The sequence below is a fragment of the Haemorhous mexicanus genome, chromosome 16 (assembly GCF_027477595.1).
Source record: "Haemorhous mexicanus isolate bHaeMex1 chromosome 16, bHaeMex1.pri, whole genome shotgun sequence".
NCBI lineage: Eukaryota > Metazoa > Chordata > Aves > Passeriformes > Fringillidae > Haemorhous > Haemorhous mexicanus.
In genome coordinates this window covers 11,515,747-11,538,066 of record NC_082356.1, presented here as the reverse complement: position 1 = coordinate 11,538,066, position 22,320 = coordinate 11,515,747, and the positions used below count along the sequence as shown (strand labels likewise).

The window sequence follows — 22,320 nt, the reverse complement described above, 5'->3', positions numbered from 1 at the left end:
AGGATATACTGGTGCTAAAGATTTTATCTTATTTGAAAGTAGCAAGAGACAGAGTCCAACTTGCCCCACCCCAGGCAGGAACCTGGGCAGTCCCACCTTGCCCAAATCTGCATGAATCCATTGGAGTCTCACGTTTTGTGACACCTCACCACAGAGAAGACCAGAAGAGTATTTCATGGAATGCCAGTGAGATCCATGCAATGGTGATACTTTCTACTTTCTATTTAATCTGTCACTCTCTTTCTCTCCCCCTCCCCAACTCCCTTCTCTATTTCTCTCTCTCTCTCTTCCTCACATTTGCTGTTACATCAAATCCAGACAATTGACTTTGGCATATGGTCCTGTTTGCACCTTAATTCAGGAGCATCTCCCTAATAATTTTAAGAACCAGACCATAACAACCCACAGACACCTGAGTAGAACTCATTCACCTTTAAGCAGTTTAAGTCATCACTATAGGGAAAAAAAATGCCTATAGACTACTACATTTAGGAAATTCTGCATTTCTTCAGTGGAAAAAAAGCACCATCAGTAGACCATATATCGTTCATCTATTCAGCTGCACATTATCCCATCCTCTGTTTCCTTTTGGAATTCTCTTTCAGAGCACAGATGGGACAAAACAAAAAAGCACAATCAATCTTTACCTTCAAATGAAATTGAGGACTCCTCGCTGGCAGAGACCAAAGCTCTGCGAGTCCAGGGCTCGCTGGCAGAGACAATCTCTGTGAAAAAGTCCCCGAGTGAATCGCTGAGTGCAGCCGTTGCACGAGCCCAGGCTGCGAACAACCAGCCCGGAGCGCGCTCTGCGGCAACTGAGGCGGCGGCGCCGTCACAGCCGCTGTGGCCGCGCCCGCGGTTCCCCGGCAACCGCAGCACCCGATTGTCGGGGCCGGGCCGGGGGCGGTGACGCCGGGCGGGCCTCGGTCCCCGCTCCTTCCAGCCCTGCTGCCCCCTCGGTCCCCGGCCGGAGGGGGAGGAATCCGCTCCGGGGCCCGGAACGTGACGGGCCACAGCGGCAGCGCTCGATATCGCCGGGGCCTCGGCCCCAGCTCCGGGCTGCTCCTGCACAAGGAAGGCGCGGCCGGGGGGGAACCCAGGCTCTCGACACTTCCCATAAGTGTCTAAAATCATGCACTTCAATTAAAACAGTGAGATGATTGCACAGAAAGAAGGAGTGTTCAGCCTTGAAGTGGAGGGAGAAGCAAAGGCTCTGATCTGTCTGTCCAAGTGGCTCGACTTTGTATTCAGTTCCCTTCAATCCCGTGTCTCAGATCTTTGCCCTTCCATGCAGCAATGCACACTAGAATAGCACAGAGGGGGAAGCATGTCCAAGTGGCTGGTAACGATTTTAGTCGGGGGGAGGGAGAAAAGGACAATTTCTTCTGCAAAATCATATCTATTCTTGCTTTTCCTCTGCACTTCAGAAGAACCTGAGAACCTCCTGGACAGTCTCTAGAAAGACTGTCTGAATATCTGATGCTTAAAGCAACTGTTTTTATAGAGCATTGTGGTTACTTGACAGACACAGGGATGTTCCACACAATTTCTTTTGAGATCTACTAAAAGCAGATCTAGAATGCTACTTGAAGTCATCTTCCCAGGGCTGACAGACTCTCAGATTCTGAAAACCTCTATGGTTGACAGTATGAAGAAATATTCTGAGTGTTGTCATTCTAGTATCGAGACAACTGAGGCGGTGTTAGAAAAGCTATGGAAAGAGCTGAATTTCCTTCAAACATAAAGTAAGAAACAGGGAATCCATCAGACTTGATGACTGCATGGCAAGAGCCACAAAACCTTTTTATAATTATCTGAGCAGTGAAGATGGTAGTGCCCGGGTTCATTTCCCAGCTGAAGAAACAGTTAATTTTTCAGCAGCTGGATAAGGATTGCTTCCTGCATTTGCTTCCTCCCACTCCAAACTTCAAGCCAAACAAGCACCTGTCAGCATACACTGCCTATTGACCCAAATGATTTGAAGATGTTAGTTAGTGGCTTTATCCTTGTACCTTACAAGGATCTACCTCTTACCATCCTTGGTTTCTTGTCTTTTATTTTGGAAAGCAGAGCTTTCATTGTTCCACCAGTCTCAATCATGTCCTGAAAGACATAAAAAAGGAAATGATCTTTCAAGTTGGAAAGGAAAAGCAGACAGTCAGTGGATTAAATGAGAGCATACCAACCTGGCAGCAGAGTAAGATACTTAATTATTTTATGCAGTATGTATTAATTTGAAAAGAAGGGGGGAAAAAAATCCATGTCATTGCACGCCTCCTTCAATGATTACCTAACTCTACTACTAACACATTCTGAAGGGGAGATTATATCTATATATAATATTCACCCTTTGGGGTAGATCAGTAAGTCAGTTCCCACAGACATACAACACTGAGCATTTCATGCATCCAAATATTAAATTTACAGGTTGGAATGTCCAGCATTTAAAAATTACTTCAACTGCTTTTTCTATTTCATAGAAAATCTGGGTTTACAGCAAACTAGAATACTTCCTACAATACAGATGCCTCCATTCTCTGCACACCTGTAACTCAGGCTGATCTACAATACTGATAAAAGTTGCAGGTTGTAGTTTCACACAAATTCAACGTTTTTTCCTGGGTTTTTTGCTCACATTGAACTTATCTTAAGGCTTTACTTTTGCTTGCTCCTCAAACTCTGGAAAGATGTGATTAGTTTTATCCTATTTTGGTAAGTAGGCCAACCTCATCGTGCTGTTTTTCAATTGAGTTTATTCTGTGTAAAATTACTTTTGCTTTCTTCCAGTTGTCTTGCAGACATCTTTTTCTGACTTGCATATCCAATTCTTCTGCACTGTTCACATTTAATGAGTTATCATATCATTTCAGAGACAACTGTTCAGCTTTATAAAATATAAAACAACATTAATAATTAAAATTTTATCATGTAAACACAACATTTAAAAAGTATTTATTATATTTTAGTATGCTGAGGGACAGCCCCAATCATTTAATGCAAAATTACAATTTTTATAAAACTTAGATTTATACATAAATGTTAACACACTTGAAATATAAGCTGCTGTTACAAGAGGTGAACTTGCAATTAGAGTTCCTACAAACTGTTTCCACAATGATGCTGTGAAAGAAAAAAAAGCTTTTTCATTGAATGAACTCTGGGTTCTTCACCAGTACAAGTCTCTGCTTTTTTAAAAAAACAACTCCACAGTAATGGACACGACAAATCTCCACACCTCAATCTGACACAAACCTCTCTGTTGTGCTTGCAGCACAGAAATGGAGATACAGGTTTGTTTTTTCCTAATTAGCAACTGCACACCCTCCATGCTCTAGAGATTAAAGGACAAGGTCTCTCTGCTTCATGGGAGGGATTGTACAGATAATTTATAAAAAACTGAAACGGGGCCCAAAAATACATCCTACTTTAGAAAAAAAAAAAGATCAAGATTTCTTCAGATTGGAAATGAATGTAGACACAGTGATTTCAGGCTTGATTATCTCCTGGTTTATTCTCTCCCTCTAGTGGTACATCCCCAGGAAGAAAGTATCCCCTGGGTGATAAATGACAATGTTGATCTTTTCCACACAATTTAGAGATGGGAAAGCTTTAAGAACTGGCCCTACATGGAGAGGTTTCACAAATGCATTTTTGCAACACTCTTGGAATTTTTTTACTTCTTTTTTGTTTTTGCCTAAGTCAGTTCTTGATGACAAATAGGCAACTCTCTGTGCAGAAAACAAAGATATTTTGGAGTATACAGAATTACAAAAAAAGCTGCCACAGAAGTTAAAATCACTTGGGGAATCAGCAGAACACAGAGATGGAAACAATCCCTCTCCTTTTTAAAGCAGTCACAGCAAGCTTACTCATTTGTTTGCAGCTCTGCAGCACAAAAGTAGCAGCTTTGACGAGCTCCTCGTCCTGAGATTCTGTCAATACCTGAATCATGAGTGGCAGACCATTGTTCTGAGGCAGCTCACACTGGTTCTCTTCTAGAACAGGACATGGTAAAGGAAAGGTTTGGTTTCAGCCCCACACACCTTCACCTTACAGTCATTGCAGGGGCCAATACTGGCAACTCTCTGCAAGTTTCTGCAGAAAGAGAGATTTTCACTCCAGACCCGAGCCTGCTGCAGTGACAGCAGGAGAGCTTTACATCCCACAGGATGATTTGACCAGAACTCAGGTTGCTGTAAGAAAACTGAAGGACTGGGACCACTTATTCGATGGAGTTCCAAGCTCATTTAATTGTGGCCTAAAACATTTGAATAATGACTCCTGTATTTCTTCTCTTCCATGACCTGCTCTTGGAGTAGATATGCAACATTTCTGTGAGGCCTGGGATGCAGAAATATCAAAATCTCAAGGTTTCTATTTAGCAAAATAAAATTAGTAGCTTAAGCCTGGTCTAGCCAATCTGTTCCTCCTCATTTCTTATGCCATTAGCTGAATTTTTATTGTGATCTCATTCCCATATGGAATCATATAACTGGTAACTTGCAAACATAGTTCTTTCTTCTTTAAACTTAATTAAAAAAAGGAAATAAAAACTTTTAACATTTTTATTTTGACAGTGTTGACATTTGAAGAGAAACCTTTTTTCTGTTGAAATAATTTTAAAATAATTTTTCTATTCAAAAGACATTTTCCATTAAGTCTTGTTTCACTAATTCTTCATGAAAAAATGTCTGTTCAAATAAATTTATGAGCTCTTGAGCTAATTATTGAACATGTTATTGGCACTCGGAGGATAAAAATCAAACTTTCTGAACACAAGGTCTTTTTCTTGTTTCTCTAAACATACATGAGAAAAACCAGAAGTACAAATGAATTTCCCTTTCTCTTTGCTTGCACTACCACAAAATACCAACTGAAGTGCTGTATTTGTGCCAGATATGCTTGGGCAAGCCCTGAGGAACACGACAAAACCATTTCAGAGCCACCAACTGCTTCTGTGTCTTGAAACCAATGCTCTTACATGGCTTTTACAAATATTCCTGGCCTTGTAAGCAGTGGAGAGAAGCTGTATGTGCCAAGGACCATGAAAAGGGGGCTCAAGACAACCCATTTGCTAGGTCTGGATTGTAGTAGCTGTCAAGTCTGGATTAATTATTCCTTGAGACACCTAAGCCCAGCTCAGCATTCTTGCATATTTAGTCTACTTTTCAAAGCTACTTAAGACACTTCCTGCTAACAAGCTTTAAAATTTAAAGATGGAACATTCTAGAAAACTTTTTGTCCAAATACTGACATTGTATTACCTAACTGAACTCTCCCTCATGTTCCAGTCTTGATGAAGTGACACCACAGGAGGAGTCAGTGGATGAGAATTTAGGAGAAGCTGACAGACAGGAAAAAGAAAAAGCAAATCTTACCACAAACTTCAGTACAGTGTCCAATTGTTAAAATAATACTGATTTTTTTCTCCTGTGCTCAGTGTCTCATTGGACAGCAGCTTCAGCAGCTCTGACACAGTGGGATACTTTGCCAAGACAACACTCATGGCAGCTGTTGGTTAAAATAATTGGAAGGAAAAGAAAGTCGATTGTGAGTGTACAGGAATTATCCAAGGATCAAATGCTGGGTTTGGAGGGAACTGTACAGAGCCCTCAAAGCCTTGGGCCTGCTCAGCCCTACCCTGCTCCACCTTGAACAGCTCAGATTACCCCACCCCTCCTGTGCTGCTCCCAAAACCAGCCCTGCTCATCCTCCCAGCCTGTGCTCCACAGAGAGGAGGCAGAAGATCTGATGAATGAGGAGGGCTTTGCACTGTGCAGCTTCTAGAGATCCTTGCTGAGTTTCTCCATGTCCTTGATCAGCTCCAGCATGGAGCCAGAGAGAGTTGAATAAGCTTTGACACGCAGAGTATCTGCCATAAAAAGAGCAGGGGGCAAGCCCTTCCTGGCACTGGCAACACCACTGCTAGAGCATCCACGCTGAGGCCCAGTCCTGTCACACCCAACTGAGCTGAAACTACCCTCACAACTAGTGCAGGCTGATGCTTTTCAACTTTTGGCAACTTCCATTTGAAGCTCTTATGGCAGAAGTGTGAGATACAGCAACCATGGCCACAGCACAGGCTCGTCAGGATCACAGGTTTCTGCAAACCTTCTGTGGAAAACACAAAACCTCATCAGGAGAGCAGTACCCGGCCAGCAAACCAGAGCAGAGTGTGCTGTGCACAAACACCACGTCCATTCAGCTCCACCTCTAAATGACTAAAGCTTCCTAAAGCTACACAATTTATTATTCAGCCATAGGCACAACTCCAGGATCCAAACTGACTGGTCAAATCCAGGCCCAGAGCTCAGCTTTACTTACCCAGCAAGGGCTGGAGCATCTCAAACTTAATTTTCAGTTGGGTTTAAATTTCACTGCATTTATTTGAGCAACGATGGGACAGTAATCCACCTCAGATGAACTGAATCACTCCCCACTTACACCTCTGAGTTTTAAAAAGCATTGCAACATCCACTGAGATGTGTAGAACTTAACTGCCTTTAAGCATTCATTTCTGCAACTTTTCCACCAGCACAAAACTTTAAAAATAGCATTTTAAAGTTGCCATAGATCAAAAATGTCTTTCCACTCACAGTTGGTAGCAATACAGGCATCTACCACTGCAGTTACTACTATTGCAGAGTCTTTGTTACTACCACTGCAAATTTCATGCTGGAGTGACACAAACAGGAATCAGGCACAAGCTCAAGGAGAACTTTGGCTAATGTATCCAATCCTCCAATAGAAACAAAAGATTTCTGCACATCTGCTCAGTGGAAAAAAGAAAAAATGTGATTTAAGCAAGAGAGTTTGCAAATTCTTTTAGCATTTCACCAAGTAAGTCCATCAGAGTTTTTCTGTGCATGTGTCAGTCATTATAATTCTTATACAACAGAAGCTGGAGATACATTAATCTCAAGAAATGCAGTAACTGCATATAAAATAGTTCCAGGAAAACATGACCCTGATATGTGCACACAAATGGCAAACATCATGCCTGAGTTCTACCTAAGTCATTGTTTTCAGCCATGTCACAAGGACTTTAATTTAGACACACTTTGAATCAGAACAGCTCCCAGCATTTTTACTGACCCTATCAAATGTAAGCAGACTGTGGCTATTTGTGGACTTGAGCACAGCGCAGTGTAAGTAAAGATGGTGGAGTACAGTGGTCAGAGTAAAAGTGGGAAGAACAGCAAATGACTTTGTAGAGATTGACAAGAAAGGAAAACCCATTTACCTCTTGAATTAAACTTCCTTTTATCAAATTCAAAGCTGTGTAAAGGTTGAGCTGCACTTCCAGTTGTTTGCAACTGTGAGACCAAGAAATGAACAGATGGGACGAACTATCTCAGGCTCTGTGCAACTCTCGAGCCACCCTTTGGCATAGGGAAAAACCCCACAGCAAATGTTCTGATTATCTTCTGGAAAAGTAAAAACAAATTACCCCAAATCAAAACACAATGAAATCAACTTCAGCTGAACAGTTAAAATGAAACCAAAGTGTTACCGATTTGGAGAATATCTCTGAACTTCTTCCACAATTTTCAGAGCAACACGTCCCGTGCTGGGGGTTGTTGACACAGGCACAGAGAGTGCTGCACACTGAGGACCAGAGCTGATAGCAGGGATCAGGGTTTTCAGCTGACAGATTCTTCTCAGATGTGGAGAGAGTTGTTCTGTTAAGGAAATGCAAGCAAGGCCCAGACAGTCAAGGAAACATAGCTGCTAACCAGCCTACTATTTGTCTGTTTGAATTGCAACCCTGTTCACCTGAACAACTGCAGCAGCAGGCTGATGCAGCCTGTGTCTCTGACATGGGTTTGCCCATTTTCTATAAGAGAACACACACAAGACTCCAGAGACTCAGCAGGGGTCTCCAGAAGCTGGAGGGGGGGGAAGTGAGCCAAAATGGAGCTACATCACTTCTATTCAGCCACCAATAACAAACCTAGAAATATTTCTGTCCATCCTTTGTTATTTGAGCATGAGTTCCTTTGCAGAGTAACAGCTTCCTTTTAATATTTCTGGCCTTTCATTACTAGTAACTCTTAGTAAGTCTGATGTAAACTACTAAATATTAAATTCACAATTGCAAGGTGCATTAAGTGTAAATAATACAGAGCCATTAAAGTATTCAGAGTGCAAATAAAATTCAGGGTGCAGTTGAAAATCTGTGGAGTAGTAAGGAAAGAGTCCAAGAGCACAAGGCTGCTCCGTGGTACTGAGGTACAGGAGACATAAACCATGCAGCACAGCAGCAGAGCCCTCAGTCAGGTGGGTGGAGATGTAACACAAAATATTCTCTGGGCACCTACACACAACCCTGGGTGGGAAAACAGACTTGGAAAATCTGCTTCTTAGTCTTTGGGGTATCATTAAAAGACTTAGATGATAATTATTTCTAACAGTGACAGAAGGTATTGTTAACAGTAAACCCTTAGAAGGTTTGAGGGTTCTTAAAGAAGTTAAAATACAATAAAAATGTGGATAAATATTAGCAAATTAAAACCAAAAAATGTGACTTCGTAATGGTGTGTTTTACTATGTGTGCAGGTTTGACATTGGATTTACCCTTTGCATAGCCAATACAGTATCCAAAATGTGGAAATTAGGAAAAAACATGTTCTCCCAACTGCTCACCACCCCACAACAGGCCTATACCAGTCTACTAAAACTTTGTAAAATTGATGCAGATTATAATGACAAATTATATTAGATATCTTACCACACTGACTTATCTGCACCTTTTGAGTGTTCCTTTTTTTTAAATCTCTGTTCTTGTTCTACAACAGCAAGGAAAAAGTTTTTTCAGTTCTGTTCAGATTAGCAGTGTTTATAATATATGCAGTAGAAACAACATCATATTTCTAAAATGCACTTTTCCCAGTTTTCTGCTTTTACTTTGTCATCTCACACACGCACGGTTGAATGCGTTCTTACATGGCAGAGTTTTCCTTTGGAAATACAGTCTTTTATGACAGCCCTGCATTTGTAACTAACAGGTGATCATCTTTTGAGAGTGGACATTCTGCAGAAATCAGGTCGTTCCATGTTACCCCTGAGGGGCACTCTCAGTAAAGAACATCCCCTGCTCTGTGTCACTGATCACAACAAAGCTGATCCAACTTTCCTTAAAAGAGTGGCCACCTTTGCCATCAGCCAACAACTGGCACCAAGACCAAGTCATGTTACTTAGGGGGTGAACACTCTAAAGCACTCGGCCTCCTGCTGCTCAAGGAGCCACTAAACCATCAGCATTGTTCTGGCAGCACTGATCAAACCAAGGGCAGTGAGCACAGAGACATGTTCCTTACAGTGAGAACCCACTGAAATTCTCCAAAGACATTGCCACATTACATGAACCATGCAACCCACCAAACCCCACAGCATTGCTTCTTCACAAACCCCACAGGGCAGCCTCTGAGAGCAGAGCAGCAGAGTGACATTCAGCTTTGGAGGCACAAAGATGCTCCCTCAAACATGCCCCAGGTCCCAAAAAGAGAAGGTTGATGCAAGCATCACAGTAACCTCTTACAATTTCTCCAAAAATTACTTAGCTCAGGTAGAAACTTTAAATCAGTGGCAAATGCAGCTTAAGAATGGATTCATTTTCCTTCTCCAAGTGGAGCAAAGGCTCAAAGCAGAATCCTTGTCATCACTGTGCATCCATCCATTGAAAGCAGCCAGCCCTGCTTTCTCTTGGGAGTTACTGATTGCCCCGTTCCTTTGCTGCTTCCCTTAGAGAGGAGAATTGAGAGAGTTCATCTCCCTGCAGCCTTTCAGAAGTGATAACAGACATGCATTTCATTTTCCTGCAAATCCAACCCTGCCACAACAAGGAAAAGCTTGCCAGCCTTCCTCACCTCTTTTTGTCCTACTGCCACCACCCTGCCAGCCTAAGAAAAAACACAACCCACCCAAACAAAAGGAAGCCTGTAAAAATGTGTTTGCTCTGGAGCTAATTGCTTTTCAGAAGAGTTTCATTTAATACATGTTTATACAATTATGCAATATAAGAAGTACAAGGGGTTTAAAACTGGATGTATACAAGGACACATCTTGACCTTTACCTGCATCTTTTTGACTTTTGCAACCTACAGGAGGTACGCAAAATAGTATTTATAAACCAGCCTACATTAATTAGATTCAAATAGCTCACCTCGGTTGTTGCATCACAGAGCAAGGTGGAAAGACAAACAACTAGATTTGCTTCAACAAACAGCTGGCAAATGTTGCATCTAAAATTCTTCTCCATCAGTTATGGAAAACAACCCAGTAACATTGCTTTAAATCTCAGAAACCACTCCTGGAGAAGTGCAGATCTGTCAATGTGTGTGCTCAGCAGCACCAGAGCACATGGCTGGCACGGTCAGTAGACCAGCCAGCCTGGGCAGGACTTATCCTTCGAAACCCAGGGAGCAAAGGCCAGAGGGGAGAAGTGCGGGTTGTTGGCGTCCTGTGGAAACCAAACCCCACAGCAGCAGCTGAGGCCGTGAGGACGCTGCGCTGTGGAACAGGACTTGGGGCTGTCCTGGCCTATTTCAGCTCCCTCGCACCCTCCTCCCTCAGATGGGCCGTGAGTGATTTACAGCTCGTTATCAGAGCTCCCCTCTGAAGCCTTAGCAAGCACTCCAGATCAGCCCAAATATAAAAGGGAAAGAACATATACATATTTAAAATAAGAGCGGGGTGGGGGGGTGGGGGTTGGAAGGCAACAGTCTAAAGATGAAACAGCAGCCTTCTGTGGGAAGGCTGGGGAGTGCCGAGGGGGGAAATGGGGCACGGCCCGGGTACCTGTGATCCAGTGGCGCGGGTGGCTCCGGGCAGACCCCGAGGCGAGGCGGGTGCCCGCTGCCGAGCGCTGTCCGGCTGAGGGGTGGGAACTGCGGGCTGAGGGGTGGGATCTGCGGGCTGAGGGGTGGGATCGCCGGGCTGAGGGGTGGGATCGCCGGGCTGAAGGACAGCGGAGGCCCCGCCGGGCTGATCTGGGATCTCGCGGAGCTGAGGGCAGAGCCCGGCCCGGCCCCTCAGGAGACGCCGCCTCAGCGCGTCAGGGCACGGCCGCCCTCGGACTCGGGACAGCCCTGAGCCTTCCCCTCAGCCAGGCGGGAAGCGCTTGGAATTGTAGAACCGTCAGAGGTGAAAGAGATCTTGAAGAGCATCAGTTCAACGTCAGCCCAGCTCTGACACTTCAAACACAGACCACTAAACCATTTGCCAGTGTCAGATCCAGAGGTCTCTTTAACACCTCCAGGGATGGCAACTGCACCACCCCTCTGGCCAACCTATTCCCAGGCCTGAACACCTGAGCAGTGGAATTTTTTTTCTAAAGTCTAACCTGAATTTCCTCTCAACGTGAGGCCACTTCTTCTGGCTCTCAGTGCAGTCCCAGCAGAAGAGAGCAGCCCCCCCTCAGTGCACGCTCCTGTCAGGGAGTTGGAGAGAGCGCTGAGGTCCCTCCTGAGCCTCTTCTCCAGACTGAACAAACCCAGCTCCCTCAGCTACTCCTCATGGGACATGTTTTCTAGAGCCTTTGTGAGCCTTGCTGCCCTTCTCTGGACACACTCAGCCCCTCAATGTCCTTTTTCCCAAGGGGCCCAGAGCTGGCACAGCCCTCGAGCTGTGGCCTCAGCAGTGCCCAGCACAGAGGGGCAGGCACTGCCCTGGTCCCGCTGCCCACACTGCTGCTGATCCAGGCCAGGTGCCATTGGCCTTTTGCCCCCTTGGGCACACTCTGGCTCACACTGAGGCGGCTGGTGACCTGCAGGATGTGGCACTTGGCCTTGTGGAACCTCAATGGCCTTGTCCTTGGCCCATTGATCGAGTCTGTCCAAGTCTCACTGCAGAGCCTTCCCGTCCTCCAGCAGATCCACACTCCCACCCAACTGGGCATCTGCGAATTTACTGAGGGTGCTCTCAATCTCCATCTCCAGATCATCAATAAAAAAGTTAACCAGGCAATAAAGAAGTTAACCAGGACCAGCCCCAAAACTGAGCCCTGGAGAACACATTTCAATGCAGCTCTGTTTGCATACTCTGCAGTTGGAGGCTGCAATGCCCCCACAACAGAAAGAGCTGCCATCCCTTGGCATTGGCCACACACACAAGTGCAGGAAAAAAGCCTTTTACTCGGTGAATATGGCTGACAGAACTGAGCTTTCAGGCACACACTCCCTTTCCCTAATGACCCTGAACTCAAGAGAAGGTATTTCACCTTCCAGCTCTTTGCACCATTGCATCCTCAGACCATCAGAGCTCCACCAGCCTCTCTCATCCTTTTGCGCCTTCTCCCCACTCAAGCTGAGGAGCAGATAAGAAAAAATGCAGTTCTGCTGCCAAGGAGGTGAGCCAATTTGCAAATGCAACTTACCCTACCAAAAACAGCTACTGCCTTTTTCTTTCAGAATGAGCCATCAGAAGTAATGAAATTGTGTTGCATTTTAAACCAAAGTGGAAAAGAAACGAAAGCACTCACAGAGGATTTGGCAGAGCCAAGAGATGCCAATGTGGCTTATCCTGTTGGCTGCTCAGTTATTGCAGCCCTTTGCTACTTTACCATTTGTCTTGTTTGGAGATTGTGCTCAGATAATTCAGTGATGGGTACAAGAGAAATTTAAAAAATCATAGCTGATCGCAAAATAATACAACTTAGGAAGATGTAAATAGATGGTGAAGTATTTACATCAGAGTGATGACAGTTACCACACACAGAACAAAAGAAGCGCTTTTAATAAAACTTTAATTACATCCTTGTTCCTCAAGCCTTACTATCCATTTGTTTGGCTGATGTAGTATTATGTAAAAATCCTGTTCAATATCTTGTATTGTTTATACTTTCCAACACTTCTGTTGTGTTTTCTAAAAGCTCTGAGTATTTTTTATTTTGAAAAAAAAATCTATTATTTTGGTAGCAACATTGCAGTTCTGTGTTTCCTTTTGGTACTCAGCTGAAAAAAATAAAGAAAAAAAAGAGCAGAAAAAATTGCAGAGGGGGAAAGTAGATCACAAGGAGCAAAGTTACAGGAGATGAGTACATTACTACTGCCACTGCTTAAGAGCATCTCTCACAAAAAGCAGACTGGCTACACTGTCCCAACTCCATCATTTCAACTCTCCATGATTTGTTTCTTACTTTGCAAAGCTGATCTGAGCCATTTTTGCCTATTATGAATAACAACTAGTAATACACACTTACAGTTCTCTTGTATTACTGCAACAGCACTAGGTTCCCTTAGAATTTTTTTGGGCAATTGCAGTGCAATCCCTGAATTTAAACCAGATCAAGATATTATTTGTAGCTTATTCTTGAAGGTAATTTGTAGCAAAAGTAAAAAAAATTATTGCAGATGGTCAGTGACTGGACTGTTATGTGTATGGGATGCACAGGATGATTTAAGTGCTGCTTCATTCTGTGTGACTCCAGGCTTTGAAAAGAGTAATCCCACTTGGCATTTGGACTCCATTTGGTCTCAGGAATTATGGATCCAGAGTAACTTGTTAGAAGCTTGTGAAAAAATGTCTCTGAAGTTTACAACAGAGCTGAAGTGTACAGAAGGATGAGAATTCAATGAATAATTCAATGAATACTAAGAATAAGTTTGAAAAGCATATCCAGTTATCCTGCTGGCTATGTCCAGTGGCTGTCCCCTGCTACAGTACAGTGCACAATGTCACCAGGAAAATTGTGAATGTCATCTTTAGACCAATCTATTCACACATTTTATTTTTGATCAGAGTTACTTTCTACAAATTACCAAGCTTTTTTGCCTTTTTGAGGCTCTTGGTTTTTCGTGTGAAGTATTTCCATGTATAATACAGGTGGCTCCTGTGTCTTGGTTTGGAAAGACAGGTGTTTGCTAAGGAAGGCAGGAGCCTTTCTGGAAATGGAAAAATGCAAACCCCTTCCTTCTCAATTGCTAAAAATTTGAAATTAAAGGGGGCTCTCAGGTAACAACATGGGGGCAGGAATAACAGTTCTTTATCAGGGAAGTGTCAGCGATGGAGAGAGATGGGGAGACTGACTCAGGGATCAGAATCTGATTTTAATGTGGGATAAAAGCACTTATATACTATTTTAGGGAGACTAGTAATGTGCACTACAATGATTAGGTTAAAATCATACACAAATTTATATATGAAACAACATCCCTTGCTTGCAGTTGTGGAAGGGGAGCCGGCTGCTGGCCTTGCTGACAGCTTCTGCCAGCCAGACTGGGACGGGCTGAGGCAGGGGCAGCCAGCCTGACAAAAGCATCCATCCATGTGGATGGGGGGTGCGTTTACGGGAGGAAAGGTGGGGATTTTCCCCACCCTTGGGCAGGTTTAATTCTTTCATTGAGTGGTCAGACCCTCCTCAGGCCTGTGGAATGGTGACAGGCTTTGTGCTTTTTCTTGTTTCCAGGTCTTGTTTTGAATTGACTTCCATGCAATTGTTCTCTCTTTTTCCCAGGAGGATTACACCTGGTGCCCAGACCGGATGGGGAAGCGCCTGCAGCGTCTGTGGAGCACGTCCAGTGGCAGCACTACCCCAGGGGCCACGGTCTGCAGGGACAGCCCCTTCCAGAAGGACGAGGACCTGGTGCAGGATCGGCTCCTCTCCTGGCAGCAGCTCTCCAGAGGTGGGCACCCAGCTCCATAGCTCAGCTGGCAGAAGGGCTCTGGGCAGGCGGCAGCGGGCACACGGGCATCCCGCTCTTGCAGCTGCTGAGGAGTTGCTGTGCCGTGATTAGGCGGAGGAGGTGGAACATGGCCTGCCATGCTGCCCTTCTCTAAAAACAGAGACTAGGACTGGAGGTTTGGGCTCTGAGCACAGCCAGCAGCCTGGCCCGGGCACAGGCCATGGCAGGACAGGGGGACAAGAGCCTGCTGCGACTGACCGTGGCTCTCTGGTTTCTCTCCTCAGGCTGCCAGCACCTCATGCCATGGGAACGGCACCGCTCGGCCTGCCAGGCTCAGGGGGCTGGAGGGCAGCCCGTGTTCATTTGCTGTCAAAGATAAATTATTTTGTTTTTTTTTTTTTTGTTACCGTCGTCATCGGAGCATTTCTTTCATCCTTTTCCAAGCTTTTGGCCTGTTGTGATAAATGGATATGATTTGTGCTAACAAAATCTGGTGGTTTATACCAGCTGGACTCTATTGTGGTCTATACCATGTTTTATTTCCTGCATAGGTAAAATACCATGTATCAAATTTGATCAAAAAGAGAAATGAGGGAGTGTGAAAACCTGGATTTGTGGGATGTAGAAGATACCAAAATTCAGTCTTTAATAAAAAGCATGAATTAATATTATCCAAAGAGAAGATGGGGGAAATTGTGATAAATGGATGTGGTTTGTGCTAACAAAATTGTAATTATATCAATATTTTGGGAAGAAAATTGGAAAGGTATATGTGATTCATAGTATGAAGCAAATGGGTTTCTTTGTAGATGATACATGTGGGAAACAGGGTACAGGAGATTGGAATTGGCCTTGATGAACAAAAGTTAGGAAGACTCCCAAGTCAGAATTGGCATCAAGACGAAGTTAAGACAACTCCCAGGACAGGATCGGCCATGACATGAATAATGTTGGGACAATTCCAGACAGGGAGCATAAAAGAGTGTTTTTTCTATAAAATAATAAGGCTTAATTGGAGCATAGTGCTTACTTACACAACACAGGACTTGGGGCACATGCACAGCCTGTCAGGTTATTCAGAGGACAGTGAGGAAGACTGTTGGCCTTCCTCAGAGGAGAGCCCCAGAGAGCCAGAAGCCCCCTTAGCCACAGCGGGACCATGCGCTGTGAGTGTGGTGATGTTGATTTCAAGAATCGGAAACAGGAGGAGATTTACAGGAAAATATTGATGAATATGTATTAGCCCACAGTACATAAGTTGTGTTTGGATCCTTTTGCCTTTTGCACGTGAGGCAGGGTGGGAAGCCCTCCCTGTACCCTGATCGAGCAGTTTTGGTTATGCTTTATCTGAACCACTGCCAAATTTCTTTTTGTAACTACTGGATTCTATTTGATTGTATTGTTTTATCTCAGTTAAAACTGCTGCTAAATTTTAAGTTTGTGATTTATTAAATTAGACATATGGGACCCCATATATAACATCAAGAATATGACTTAATAGTTTACAAAACCAAAATGAATATTATTCAGCTAAATTAACAAGGAATAGAAAAGCATTTGAGACTTAATCACAAAGGATAAAGTTACAGAAATGATGAAAATTGATTAAATGAATACATTTTAACTTAATGAGTTAATAGCTCAGTCTCCTCTGGCTTTTGATCTCCTCCCAGAAGGGGAGCAGTTCTTTGATCTCCTCTTCATGAGGGGCACAGTCCTTAGGGTTTGGTCTCAGCTTGGCAGGGGGTGTTGTTTTTTGGATGATGATGACTGCCAAAAAGCCCCCTTAAATCCCCCCCAAAACCCCTAAACCCCCCCACCAAACCTCCCCCCAATCCCCTCAGAATAAATTTTTCATTCATTTCAGGTAATTTTGGGTGGATTTGGGGGATTTTGGTACCTTGTGGATGCTGAAGTGGGCATAGGATTCAAATCCACTCAAAATGCCAACCTAAAATCCCTCAAAATCTCCCCCAAAACCCCTCAGGATGGATTTGGAGGTAATTTGGGGTTAATTTCAGGTAATTTTGGGTCGATTATGGGTGGATTTGGGGTGGTTTTTCTACCTCCTGGACACAAAATTTGGCATAGGATTCAAACCCAGACAAAATCCCCCCAAATCTCAAAACCCCACAAATTTTCCCCCTAACCACCTGGTTGTTGGGTCGACTTTTTGTGGATTTTGGGTTAATTTGGAGGAAATTTTGGGTGGTTCTAGAAGCTTGTGGATGCCCAAGCGGGTGAAGGATTCAAACCCAGCCAAAATCTTCCCAAATCCCCTCAAAACTCCCCTCAAATTTCCCCCAGAGCCCCTCAGGATGGGTTCTAAGGTAATTTTGGGTGGATTTGGGGTAATTTTGGTTCCTTTTGTGAAGTGGCGAGGGCCCCGGGTGCAGGGCTTTGAGCAGGGCTGAGCAGCAGGGCAGGAAGGGGGGGAAGGAGGGAGGTGTGAAAACCCCCCTGAGGATCCCCTGATGGGGACACCCCTAAAAAGTTCTGTGCCAGGAATGAGAAAAAAATGGGACCTTTGGTTTTTTCAGTCTTCAGGTTGTTGTTTATTTTTCTCTTACCAAAAGTTCAGCACCCCATCTGCACACCAGACTTAGCGTACAAAGAGAAGGCACCAAAAGTCACAGGACCCACAGGTTCAAGGTCTTTTAATATCATTTTGCCCAATTAACTCTTAGAACACATTTTATTTCTACCTTTCTACCAGTAACTAATTCTTTGTCTGCCACTCAGCATCTGCATTGCAGCTCTTTCCAACCAATCACCCTGTGCTCCCAACACAGCAGAAAATGGAGGAGATGAAGAACAAGAAGGAGATCAGGCAATGCCCAAAATCCTCCATCTTGTCTTCTATCCACCCTCAGACTAAACACCCAAAGCTCTCAGTTTTTCACCCTGTGATAAACTACACTACTCTCTATTTCACACACTCATAGATTCCAATTCATCCCAAAGTCTTGGAAGCTTTCTCCATGGACAAAAGTTAAAAGCAGTGATCTCCTGGGGATCAGGACTTCTCAGGACAGGCAGGGAGACATTCCCTGTGCCCTGGGTTCCAACAGCAGGGGGAAGGGGAGGTTGGGGACAGGAAAAGAAGGACTTGGGCAGGAAAAAGGGGGACCTTAAACAGCGTGGTAAGCGCCATTTCTAGAGGGAGGGCCCGGGACGGCGCGGCCGTCACCTTCCCGGGTAGGTGTGGATACACAATCCAGGTAAGATTTCCCATGGATCCGTCTGGGAAACATTAGGGAGCTGGAGATGAAGAATCCTGAACAACCTCGCAGGTGGTGTTTGTGACAATTGTTTTCCTCATGGATTGTTTACCCCAAGGGGTTTTCTTAATTAGCCAATCATGTGAAATGTAAAATAACCAATCAGGTCCACCGAAATCAGGACTGAGTATAAAAAAATGCGTCTCCTAATAAAGATGATTTTTGGCTTTCTGAAGATGCATGGAGTGTGTCACTCATTTATCCGTGTCATTTCTGACTCAGCAGTGACAGGCAGGGAAGGGGAACATGGAAAGATGGGGGGGAAAGGAGGACACAGGACGGAGAGAGGACAGCAGCGCTCCCATGTCACCTCTGGATGGATTCTGTCCCTTGTTCTGCCCTCAGGAAAAGAGAGACAGGGTGGCACAGAGTGTTGGGAAGGATGAAAGTTCGACAAGAAACTTTAACAGATATGTGTGCATGACAGAAAGATTTTTGAATGTAGAATCTGAAGAAGGAATATAAATGAAAGCAAGTTTTGATAAAGAAGAAAAGAAGTGCTGGGCCAGTCTCACTGGGCCACTAAGGCAAAGGGTGTGCTACTTACAAGGGTTTTTTATGGCTTAGAGCAAAGGATAAACCCACCTCAAACAAGATGTTTTTCCCAACCAAAAAGATTCCATAGGTAAACAAGACTGTCAATATTGCAAATAGAAAAAAGGTCTCAGAATTTTCCACTGCAGGAAAACTGAAAAACAACTTCTAGCTTAAACTGTAAGGTACTAACTTTTAGTGACTGGAGAATAGTAATATGAATACGGTAATTACAGGAGTTATGATAGGCTATAGATAAAAGTAAAGGTAAAGATTGGTTCTACTGTATTAAGATGCTCAGCAAAGCAGAGTATTTAATGCACTGTAACCAAAGCTAAAGGGTCTCCAGGCTTCTCTGCAGCTGGAGCTGACAGCTGGAGGCACAGGCTCTGTCACCAGACCCTGGACTGCTGTAACATCCTGGATACAATAAACTGCATTTTGGAGAGCTGCCTGGAGCCCCTCATCTCTCATTCAGGCTCTTACAGGAAAGGGACACGGGGTGACAGAGAGATGGCAGCAACCCCGTGTCATGCTGGCAGTTTTCACTCCTTGCTGCACTCTTGGGAACAAAAGGGTAAGGAAAGATATGGGCAATGTTATGGATACATCTTCTAATATTGGCTTTTAGCAAATATTAAAATGGATTTTATATCTGCGATGTTAAAGCAACTTTGTTGTAAAGATACAGCTTTTATTTCTGTTGTTAATTAAGCTTCATGAAATAGCTGCTTGTGTTAAAATTCCTGCTGGGATGGGATAACATCCAATGCACACAGGATGAGGACACCTGCACAGATCTGCCAACTATCAGCACTCCCTGTCTGCAGACAGAGTGACCAAGGCCCAAAAACTGGAGGTGATAAAGAGAAGAAGCCAAAACCACAGCCAAGAAACACACATGCTCTGAAAAGGCAGACCCAAGGAGGGGCCATGTAAAATCATTCCTGGAATATGTGAAGTAGTTTATGGATATGCATGAGGGTCAATGAATATGCAACAGGCTGGTGTAAGGGAAAAGGTATTTCAGGGGGATCCCTGAAGGGAACCGGGTGCTCCTGGCTGAGTGCCAAGATGCACCCAGCCATAATAACCTTTGCTCCATGGTCCTGGTCTCCCACTGTCCTTTATTAAACTTTTTACATTTTCACAGGAGAGTGAACGTGTTTTTCACATTTAGGAACAGTTTCAGTTTTTTCGTTTTTTTAAAGGAGGGAGTTTTGAAGAGCTACAAGTGGCTAATCTGCCTGCAACAAGGACCATTCCACGGGCTCTTGTCACCTTTCCTGACACGTCTTCTGCAGCTCATGGAGGGTGAAGCCCTGGAGGCTCCTTAGGGGCGGTTATGGACAATTGCAGGCAGTGCCTCGATGCCCTGGATCAGCGGTGCCCCCTCCTGGGAACCCCCACGTTTTCCAGTTTCTGTGAAGCTGCCTGTGAAAAACACGTTCACTCTCCTGTAAATTAATGGCCCATTAACAGCAGATCTCTCCTGGAGGGAGGAATGGTTGTGGAAGAGATAAACTGCCCAATGCACAGAAGATAACTGCCCCACCTCTGACAGATGGCAAACAAAACACACACTTATCTTGCAATCCAGGACATGTCCTCACTGGCTGCCCCCAGTCTCCAGAGTTCATGCTGTCCAGGGAGGCTGCAGGTGCTGGTGCCGGGAACAAACGAGACGGGTCTTGGTTTCAGAGAGCTCCAGAATTCATTTCTTACCCCAAAAGACAGGGCAAAGGCAGGGCCATGGGGTTTTTATAGGGTACGCCAGGGGTGGAGTTTGGGTTTGGGCCAGGGGAGGAGATCTTAGCAACACAAGAGGGTTGAGATCAACTTCCTGCCTTTTAGCAACAGGGGCACTCCACACAGAATGTGTCCCCAAATCCTAAATTCCCCCTCAAACACCTGAGAAATGGTGGGACTTTAGATATCTTTGATCAATTTCATTTATTTAACCCTGTTTGTGCTGTTTTTAAGGGATGAAGATGAATCAGAAGAAAATTAAGGCCAAACCAACAGGAAAAGCAGCCAGGTGTGTTCCCAATATGGATCACAGGGAATGTGGGTGACCAGGGCTCTGCCCAAAGTGGCTCCTCCAGTGGGGGATGGAGCTGGAGCAGCACACGAAGCTCTTCCCACACTTGGGGCACTCGCAGGACTTCCCTTACCGGTGCCTCCGTTGGTGTCCGGTCAAGGTAGAGCTCCGTGAGAAGCTCTTCCCACACTGGGGACACTCGTAGGGCCTCTCCCCGGTGTGGATGCGCCGGTGGGTGATGAGGGTGGAGTTGTGCTTGAATCCCTTCCCGCAGTCAGGGCACTGGAAGGGCCTCTCCTCTCTGTGAATCCGATAGTGCAGGAGGAGATGGGAGTTGCTCCGAAACCTCTTCCCACACTTGGAACACTCGGCAGGCCTCTCCCCAGTGTGGATCTTTTGGTGGAGGATCAGGTTGGAATGCCGGCTGAAGCTCTTCCTACACTCCCCACACTTGTAGGGCCTCTCCCCGGTGTGGGTTCTCTGGTGCCTGATCAGGGTGGAGCTGTGCCTGAAGCTCTTCCCACACTCCCCACACTTGCAGGGCCTCTCCCCGGTGTGGGTTCTCTGGTGCCTGATCAGGTGGGAGCTGTGCCTGAAGCTCTTCCCACATTCCCCACACTCGTGGGGTCGTTCCCCAGTGTGGATGCGTTGGTGCATGACAAGATGGTCATTTCGCCTGAAGCCCTGCCCGCAGTCGGGGCAGCGGAAGGGCCTCTCCTCTGTGTGAGTGCGCTGGTGCTTGAGGACATCTGAGCTGGTCTGAAACCTCTTCCTGCACTGATCACACTCGTAGGGCCGTTCCCCAGTGTGGGTCCTCTGGTGCCTGATCAGCTCAGAGTTCCACCTGAAGCTCTTCCCACACTCCCCACACGTGTGGGGCTTCTCCCCATCATGGAACTGCTCATGCAGCACCAGCTCTGAGCTCTGATTCCATCTCTGGCCGCCTTCCCGGCCCAGGCTGGCTCTTTCCCCCTCAGATCCCCGCCATCTGCGTTTGCAGCCCCTCCTCGTGCGGGATCTCCGGGGCTTTTCCTCCCCGTTGGGTTCCTGCGCCGTGGAGCCGCTCAAAATGGCCTCTGCTGCCAGGTTCTGCTGTGGGGATTTGTCCTCCCTCCTCTCCATGCTCAGCTCCTGCTCTGGGGGAGGAAGGACAAGGACAGGATGGGATTTGCCTCCGTGCCACAGGCAAGGGGAAGGAGATCCCCCCAGGGCTGTCCTGCAGCCGGGGGCCGTGCTGGGCTGGGAGATGGAGCAGGACAGAGGGGGAAAGGGGCACTGACTTCCTCCTCACCTGCCTCAGTGTCCCAGGGCATCTTCCTCTTCCTTGGAGCCTCCCAGGGGTTGGCAATGGGAAATCCTGGTTTGGGGAAAACAAGGGATGAGCTGTTGTAGGATTGTTGGAGGGGTAGGACAGTTGGGATGGACTGAGACGAGAGATCTCTGCAGCCAGGTTGTGGAACTTGGGGTTCATTGCAAAGGGCCTGGGTGCAGGGGCCCTGCTGGGAGCTGCCAGCCACAGCTCAGAGCAGGCCCGAGAGAAGAGAGTGGGAGAGAGGATGAGAGGGTACAAGATACAAATCCTACAGCATTTACATACAGCCTAGAGGAATCATTACATCACCATACCGTGTTACATTTTAAAGCCTAAAAACTCCTCTTTCGACCCCTTCTGCTGAGCTAGCAGGGTCTGCTCTGGCCCTTGGACCTGTCTGCAAGCAGAGGGAATTGTTTCATCACAAAGGGATTACCTTCAGTCGGGCCACACCATTGTTTTCCAGCTGTTCAGTAAATAAGGTAACTCAAAGCTTGCTTTCATTTCAATCTTGTTTCTACTTTATAT

General features: G+C 45.5%; 1 protein-coding gene across 1 annotated transcript in view; it reads right to left on the bottom strand.

Annotated features, from left to right (window-relative positions):
- LOC132334949 (zinc finger protein 418-like) overlaps positions 1 to 21,602 on the bottom strand; it is a 99,230-nt gene extending 77,628 nt beyond the window's left edge. Inside the window, exon 1 of the mRNA XM_059861073.1 lies at positions 20,648 to 21,602. Within this exon, the coding sequence (XP_059717056.1) occupies positions 20,648 to 21,602 (955 nt within the window). The remainder of the gene's footprint in view (positions 1 to 20,647) is intronic.
- Between the last annotated feature and the right edge of the window lie 718 nt (positions 21,603 to 22,320).